The sequence below is a fragment of the Leishmania infantum genome, chromosome 35 (genome assembly GCF_000002875.2).
Source record: "Leishmania infantum JPCM5 genome chromosome 35".
In the NCBI taxonomy this organism is placed as follows: Eukaryota; Euglenozoa; class Kinetoplastea; order Trypanosomatida; family Trypanosomatidae; genus Leishmania; species Leishmania infantum.
This window is the reverse complement of record NC_009419.2, coordinates 881,478-889,733: the sequence shown is the minus strand read 5'-3', so window position 1 is coordinate 889,733 and position 8,256 is coordinate 881,478. Positions and strand designations below refer to the sequence as shown.

At 58.3% G+C, this 8,256-nt stretch overlaps 3 protein-coding genes across 3 annotated transcripts; all 3 read right to left on the bottom strand.

The window, feature by feature from the left end:
• Positions 1-712: 712 nt before the first annotated feature.
• On the bottom strand, positions 713-1,537 carry LINJ_35_2240 (putative RNA-binding protein; the record flags this gene model as incomplete). The annotated part of the gene is made up of 1 exon (XM_003392764.1): positions 713-1,537. The coding sequence occupies one exon, from the start codon at positions 1,535-1,537 to the stop codon at positions 713-715; it is 825 nt and encodes a 274-aa protein (XP_003392812.1).
• A 1,409-nt stretch (positions 1,538-2,946) lies between these two features.
• On the bottom strand, positions 2,947-3,441 carry LINJ_35_2230 (putative 60S ribosomal protein L12; the record flags this gene model as incomplete). The annotated part of the gene is made up of 1 exon (XM_003392763.1): positions 2,947-3,441. The coding sequence occupies one exon, from the start codon at positions 3,439-3,441 to the stop codon at positions 2,947-2,949; it is 495 nt and encodes a 164-aa protein (XP_003392811.1).
• A 676-nt stretch (positions 3,442-4,117) lies between these two features.
• On the bottom strand, positions 4,118-7,327 carry LINJ_35_2220 (conserved hypothetical protein; the record flags this gene model as incomplete). Its single annotated transcript, XM_003392762.1, has 1 exon — positions 4,118-7,327. The coding sequence occupies one exon, from the start codon at positions 7,325-7,327 to the stop codon at positions 4,118-4,120; it is 3,210 nt and encodes a 1,069-aa protein (XP_003392810.1).
• Between the last annotated feature and the right edge of the window lie 929 nt (positions 7,328-8,256).

Below are 8,256 nucleotides of genomic sequence, written 5' to 3'. Positions count from 1 at the left end.
GAGAGGAAACANCCGCACAGGCGAGTGCGGAAAGGAGAGGTGAGGCCAAAAAGGAAACCACAAGAAAAGAAGGCAGCATACAGAGGGTGGGAAACGGAGACAAAGAAAGAATGTGGTGCGTTGGGGTGGTGAGGAGGGTGTAACACGGGGGGTGAGGGTCTGTACATATACACACACATGGATGCGAAGGGATCAATAAAGCAACGATGAGTGCGTGCCGGTGCAGCACGACCCGCTTCCACAGGTGCCAACAAGCACAGAAAAAGAGAGAAACAGCTGTCCACGCAGAAGAATGGGATGATGACAGACGGCGAGACACAATTTACGGCACCGCAAGGCTGAGGGATTCCAGCGCGCATCCACAGAGGTCCTCCTCCACGCACGCACGCACACGCCGATGTCGCCTCGTCTGCTGGCCTATCGTGGTGGGTCACCTCGACGCCTCTCTTCCCCTTCCGTTCTTGTCTGCAGGCGTTGCACGCGTTTCGTCATCACGAGTCTCTGCCGGTACCCCTCTGCTCCTTCATCAGTCTTGAAGCACTAGTTTGTTGCCCTCCAGCTGCTCGGCTTCCTTATTGTTGCGCCCCTTTCTTCGCTACCAGAATCCACATCATGAAGAAAAGGAGTCGAAGGAGGAGGATGTCCACGGCTGTCCCCCGCCTCCGCAGAGGCCCGTGCGTTTGTGTGTGCGTGTGTGTGTGGGCGCGCGTGACTACAATGTCTTGTTGTCGAGGCGCACGTTCATTGCGCGGTTCGCCATCTCGATGCCGTCAAACTCGGCAATTGCAATCTGCGCCTCATCCTCAGACTTCATGACAACAATGCCCATGCCGCGGCTCTTGCCGTTGCGGCCCAGGATGATCTCAGCCCGCTCGACGAGACCCACCTGCTGAAACGTCTCACGGAGAGCGCTGTTCGTGCAGTCAAAGGGGAGGTTCGAGACGAAGAGCTTACGGCCCACCTCTGGCACCTGCTGGCTGCGCGGCTTGGGAAGCGGCTCCGTGCCATTCATCTCAGTCGACTCTGCAGCACCGACCTGGTACGGCGCACCACGGCCGTAGGCGCTACCCGCCATGTTGTGGCGGTTGTACCCGGCCGCAGCACCGGAAGCGGCCGCGCCCTGGTAGTAGCCGCCAGCCGTGTACTGGCCGCGGCTCTGGGGAGCGGTGTTGCCGTAGGCGGGCATCATGTCCCGCTGCACCAGCGGAGGGCGCGGGCCGTCGTCGAACCTGCGCACGATCAGCCGGCGGCCCTCGAAGTCGGTCTCGTTAAACATGCGGATCGCATTTTCGGCGCCTTCCACGGTCATCATCGTGACCAGTGCCGAGCCCTTCGGGCGGCCGGTGCGGTCGGCGATGAGATCTGTGTAGCGCACCTTGCCGGCGTTACGGAAGTAGTCCTTCACGTGCTGCCACGGGGTCTGGAAGGGGAGGTTGCCAACAAAGAGGATCGTGCCCTGGTTTCGGCGGAAGTTATCGGTGTCGCCGCCGTTTTGGATTTCGTCGTTCGACCCGTGCGAGTGGCGCTCCTCCATCATTTTTCTCGAAGTTCAAAAGGAGTTTTCCTTTTTGGCTGTTTTTCTTTTGTTCGGAAAGCGCACAAGAGAGCGGAGAGAAGATATGCGGCACTGCACGTAAGGAGAGCACGATGACACAAGCACACAGAGAAGACACGCAGAATGACAGAAAGAAAGCACAAAAGCGAGCGATCACAAGTAACGAACACACACACGCGCGAAGTAAAAAAAAAACGAAAACAGGAAAAAAAGTAACACGCGTACACGGGAGAGAAAGAGAGACGGTGCAAGAGAGGACGGGCGGAAACCCTGTCTTTTATGCTTGTTTGTGTGTGTGTGAGGGAGGGAGTGAGTGGGTGGGTGTGGGTGTGTGTTGCCTTCTTTGTTTGTCTCGTTGTTCTTCTTTAGACAGGGAGACAAAACCACATGAAAGAGCGCATACACAGAGTAAAGACGAGGCCTGTTAGAGGAAGGAAACCGACAAAAAAAAACGAAAGACAGGTGACAAGAGACAAATCGGCAGGAAAGAGCACGTACAACCAACTGCGTGTTGTTGTAGTTGAGTATGTAACGTGAAAGAGAGAGTGAGAGACGTTCCCCCACGCAGCAGGTGGTGTTAATATGGGTGATGAAGCCCCGCAGACCAAAGAAGTGCAAGATGGAGAGAAATGGAGATGAGGGGGAAGGTGAGGGGAGCACAGTAGGTGAAAAGAAACCGCATGCGCAGCAGCGTGTGTGTGCGCACACATTTATTTTTTTGGCAGGCAACCATGAGAAATGAGAAGAGAGGAGAAAGAGGAAGCAACCATCATATAGACGCGCCCTCAAAGGCACTTTGCCATTGCATGAGCATACTTTTGTTGTTGTTTTGCTCTTCTTCGTGACACCCTCACTACCGATGACGAGACGACGTGCAGCTCCTCCCACCGCAGCCAGCATCCCCCCTCTCTATCTCCTTCGTTATTGTCCTTCTATGTCGCCCTCGCACTCTCACCGCTTTTCCGCCTTGTGGCCATTGAAGACCGTGGATGAAGGTGCTTCGGTTATCCTTGCTGCAGGATACACCCCGATTCATGGCTACCATCTCCGTTTTGGCCTCTCAACTCACTAAACATAAAGGACGAAGCTATGCGAAGAACAGCACATCAGAGAGGAAGGGCGAAAAGGAGAGGGTAGCGGTGCTGCTGCACCCTGCCGCTTCAGTGTCACGGGGTCACAGTGAGCGAGCGGTAGGGGAAGAAGGGAGGAGGGACCTCTGCCGACCCTTCGCCAGCTGATCATCCCTCTGGGGCGATCGAGCCCTCGGCGATGATACTCTTGCGCGATTGATTTTGCTTTCTCAAAAGGAAAAGGATAAACAAGCCGCATGCAGAAGCAGATGCTGCAGCGTATGCACCTACGCAAGGGAAGAAAACTCACACGATTGCCCCTTAGTTGGGGACCTTCAACTTTCCCTCCCGTACCTTCGCCTGGATGTCGAGCGGGCTCTCGCCATCGACGGTGCAGCCGATGGACACGGCCGTGCCGAGCACCTCCATCACGACGGCCTTGAGATCGCTACCCATGGACTTGGGCTGCGACTCCTTGGCGATCTTGATGATCTCCGCGAACGGGATGTTGCCGCTATGCTTGATGTTCTTGACCTTCTTGCGGTCGCGCGGCGGCTCCTTCAGTGCGCGGATGAGGCGAGACGCCACGGACGGCGTCACCACCACCGTCGCCACACGGTTCTTGACGCGCAGCTCGCAGGTGACCTTCAAGCCCTTCCAGTCCTTGGTGCACTTGGCGATATCCTCACCAATCTTCTTGGCGTTGAGACCGAGAGGACCGACCTTGGGGGCGAGGGAGGCTGTCGCAGCCACCTCGCCACCGACGGCGCGCACCACCACCACGATCTCCTGGTTGGGGTCGAACTTCGGCGGCATGGAAAACTGTCGTCCTCAAACGAGGTGAAAGTGTGCACCTGCTCCACGTTTTCGTCATTTTTTGTTGTTGTTTTTAGAAGGTTTTGTTTGTTATATATGGCACACAAAGCAAAAGGGAGGAGAGAAAAGGTGGAGAGGTCGCGTCCGCGAACAAGACGAAGACAGGGCAAAGGAAGGGCGGCCGAGAAGCTGCAGTCCCCACTAAAACGTGACCACCTTCCACGAAGAGCTCTCCAGCGAACGAAGAGGGAGAAGCAGAGGTGCAGGCACAACCTGCCAGTGGTGTACCACAACCGTGCTCATCTCCACTAGTTTTTTCCTCTTCACAGCATATCATACGGCGCCGTTGGTGCGGAATCGCCCATATGTCTTTCTCTTATGTGAAACGGGCCCTGCTTGTTCTTCTGTCTGCAGGGTTCTCCTCCGCAAAGGAAATTCGCGTGCCTGCTCTTGGCGTTGCTCGCGCTCGCGTTCTGTGCGGCAGCTGATGTCCGTGAGTGGCACACGCGCGTGCTCCTTGGCTCAAAAAAGATCGCACTCTTCGTGGGGGGCACAGAGAGAGAGGGAGGAGGGGCCGTCGAGGAAGGAACAGGCAGGCAAAGAAAAAAAGGAAGAACGATGCGCTTATTCATTGAGATCCGCAACAGAGGCATCCGCGATGGAGCCCTAGTTGACCTCACGTTGGTGCTAGGGCGGGTGCCGGCGCCCTCGGAAACGTAAAAGGGATCGTCTCTGCATTCCACGTGTGGGGATCCCGGTAAAGCCGAGACGCCACCTTGCTCACACTCTTCTTCTCTCTAGTTGGCTTGATGTCACCCTCACCGTCCTCGTCGCTGCCGCTCTGCGTGTCTTTCTCGAGAAAACGCAGGTTCGCGACCTCAAAGGCGATGGGAACCTTGGGCTCATAATTGGGGTAGATTTCTGCTGCGTCCTGCACTATGTAGCGCACGGCAAAACGGCTCTCCGTGTAGCTGGAGGTGATAACGGTGGCGTACGCTGGCTCTGGTGCGTTCTCGGGCCTCTTCTTTGTGCACAACTTGGTGCTTGCTGACGTGTTTACCAGGTTGGCGTGGTTGCTCAGGATCAAGTACATGTAGCGCTCCTCCGTAGCGTTGGTGGTGATCTCGGCTGACCCCTCTCCGCGGCCCTCCTCCGACTCGAGCGCGTAGGCTACACGGCGAGCTGTTGTGTCGAGCAGCCAGGCGAGTGTATCGTAGAGCAGGTCCCACGTGTAGGTAGCGAGCACCTCAGCCGGCGACGGGGTCGTGATGAGCGACTCTGCGGGCCGCTTCTGCAAATGTCGGCGGCTTAAACCCCATTTATGGGATGTTAACTGCTCGACGGCCAGCACATCCATGGAAAGGCACTCCTCCTCCTCGCACGCGCCTCGCGGCTCCACGGGCTCGTCCCTGTCGCTTTTCTGCGATAACTGCACGCGGTGCAGATGCACCGTCGCGCTGGGAAAGCACGCGAACAGCAAGTCCAGCTGAAGCATCTCCCGAGGGGACAGCATCTCGAGCAGCCAGCGGCACGGGGTCGCCGTCTCCGTTAGTGACGCAACGACACACTCAGAGTCGACGGTGGATGGTGACGCTGCCAATGACGGCGAACGAGCGTGGGGCGCAACCGCAGAAGTGGCATTGAGGTGCTCCATCTTCGCCATGATCACCACCGGTGAGACTCTTTGAAGAGGATCGTTGCCATGTGCCGTCGAGACAGCGGCAGCAACAGGCGCTGCAACGCGAAATACAAGAGGAAGAACGGTGTCAGAGGCAGGCTCCTGCTGCTCCAATAAGTTTTCTACAGATGCATTGATGGGATTGCCACCCGCCCCGCCCGTCATTGACTGCACAGTTGCCTGTCTTGTTTTGGTGTCTTGCGGCATGGCAGTACTGCGCAAGAGGTGAACTGTGGCAGCAGCAAGAGGGGCCGTTTCTGCCGCCGTGGGGGTGCTTGGGAGATGTCGTGCCTCGCTGGGCGTGGCCGCTTCGCCCCTCGACCCTTCGCGGTTAGCAGCTTGGCAGAGCAGATACTCCGCGGCGGCCAGCTGAATGCTTTGTCGGCTCTCCGTCACATTGGGCACCGCAGCGCCAACCGCCACGTGCGCGTGGTACACCCCACGAGCGGACGTGGTGTTGTCGGTGTGGCGCGAGTCAGGGTTGCGCCTCACATGAACACAGATGGGAATCCGAAAGGACGTGCGGGGCTCCTCGGTGTCGACGTGCGCAACGAACAGCTTGAGCATCGCCTCAAAGGTCATGGAGAGCGACACAGACGCGACAACGGCGGTGGTGCCTTCATCGTCAATACCTGCTTCTCCATCCTTACCTTGATACTTCGACGCTTGCCAGCCAAGGCGAGGGAGGAGGTGGTGGGCGACGTACGTGTGTAGTGCTGCCGTGGACAGCGGCGTCAGGCTCGCAGCAGCAGCAGCATCAGTAGACAGGTGGGAAGAAAAGGCAGGAACCGCAGGGGACGCTGACCTCTCGCTGTCGCCGTCGTCGGACACTCTACCGCCATCCCTTGCGCCTGGCTGATCACCGTCGTCGTCTTGTCTGTGCTGGGGCAGAGAAGCAAGCGACAGGGACGCCGATGCAGGCACCATCGTAACCGCAGACGGGTGCGCTGCTGCAGCTGAAAAGGAAGAAGCCTTGAAGGTGCCGTCTGACTCCGAGTGGCGGTTGTGCGGGCGGCCGCCAGCGGCAACACCTGAGGGCGCTGCGAAGCTGCGAACCTGCAGATTCGGGAAAGGGGCGGCGACGCCATTCTGCTGGGCGTTGTACAGTTTAACCAGGTGCCACTGAAGGACGCGTAGACTCGGAAAGCGTCGCTGAAACACCTGCAGCGGTGTCGCCCCGTGTGGCATGCCTTGCTGCAGATCACCGGCGGGACTGTGAGCGGCGTCTCTGTTGTGTGCATCCTCTTCGGCAGCGCCTGACGCCGCTGAAGAACTCGCCGCCGGAGCGCTACCCGACAGCAGCAACCCCTTGCTCTCTTTCGCCTTGGCGTCATCGAGGAAGGAAACGAGCCGCTCCTGCATCTGGTGTAGGCGACGATACTGCGCAAAGCTCGTCAGCGCTCTGCCCAGGCACGCGTAGGTTGTTGTCTGATGGCCGGACGAGAGTCGCACCACGTGGCACAACGCCTCTCGCCGCAGAGCTTCGAGAAACAGCTGTTGCTCCTGCTGTACCACCTTCAACACCTCCGCAGAGTTCGGCGGAGCCGCCGGGGAGGGCTGGTGTCGAAGCCACTCGAGCACAAACCCGCGGTAGCGCCGATGCTGACCGGCTGTCAGGCATGAGTTGAACTCGTGAACTCTCTTCGCCCTTGCTATGGCGGCTTCGGTGCCCTCCAACGATGATCCTGTTGGCGGCTGCGACGAGGCGGCCATCTTGAACTCCTCCGCTTCCTGCGCAAGGAGGCGTCGGCAGTACGCCACATCCACGGGGCGGTACACGTCCTGCTCACACCTTGCCGGTTCGTCGAAGAGCTGCGCAAGATACTGCGCTGTGACAGCGTACCCCGCCGCAGTGGACTGCGATTGTGGGGCGCTGCCGGCGAAGCGACCTCTATCGGTACCGTCTACAGCTGCACGGACGTCCTCCTCAGCGCTCACGATTTCCAACACGGTGGAAGATGCCGACGCGGACGGCTCATTCACGAGCGTAGAGCGGTGCCGCTTTCCGTAAGGGTTGCGACCCTCGCGGAAGTACACAGCTGTAGACGCCTCCATGTCGTCCGTAGAGGCCGGCAGTGGGTAGCCGGGGGGGAGCAATGGAATGTTCACGTGAGGGATTGTGAGCGTGGTCGAATTCGGCGGTGGGGACTCTGCGAGAGGCGCATCTCGCCCAGTCCCAGCCTGCGCCGTGGACGCCGGTGGAGGCATGGAAGGAAAGCAGGGAAAGCCTGGGAACTGGGCTGCTCTCGCGCGCAAGGGTGGAAGTTTCGAAAGAGATCACGCACACGATGGGTAATGTGGGTGGAGCCACAAGCGCGTAGAGACACACAATGATGACGGATAGCAGCGACGACCCAAAGAAAAAAAAGAGAGAGGGTATCTCGTAAGTGCAGAAAAGGACGGCGGCATCTGTATCGGGAGTGCTTGTGTTGCTTTATGTCAAGGATCAGTGATATCCACGAGAAGAGTCGCACGCATATGCATGCCTGCAGGAGAACGCGAATTGGCCAGTTGGCAGCCACACATTGCACCGGACAGCTCCCCCTCTCTTCCATCGCAAAAGGAGGGAGGCACCATACATTATCAGGCAACGAGGTGGGCGGAGAAGCACCGCAACAGAGTGCAGCTCACATACACACACACACGCATATGGCACTGCTGGGCTGCGACAGCGGTGACCCGTATCGCTCATTGCCAGCCAGTAGAGATGGGGTGCGGGTGGGCCGCATGCCTTCTTTTAATGCTTCACCCTCAGTTTCAGGCGGTGGTCATTCGTTTATTTTCTTGGAGCATCGGCAAGCCAGATGAATGGGTCGTCGCTCTCAGCAGCAGCGCGTTTCACGAATCGGAGCTGTTGCCCTCCTCCTACTCCGTTGACAGCAGAAGTTGGTGCCTTGATGGACGACGAGCACGCGACTCGGCAACCTATGATAAGAGGCGTTGGGCGAGGCGCCAGCACGTCTCTATCTATGCGAGTGCAAGCACACGCGCACAAACGCGTGCACACGTTGGCTTCGTCTCTTCTCGCCCATCATTCCCTCCTCAATGTTTTTTCGCCTTCGTCCTTGGACTCAGCGCCGCATTGTTTCACTCGTCGCAATGGCAATCAAAACTCACAGAACCCAGCAGCTGCCCCA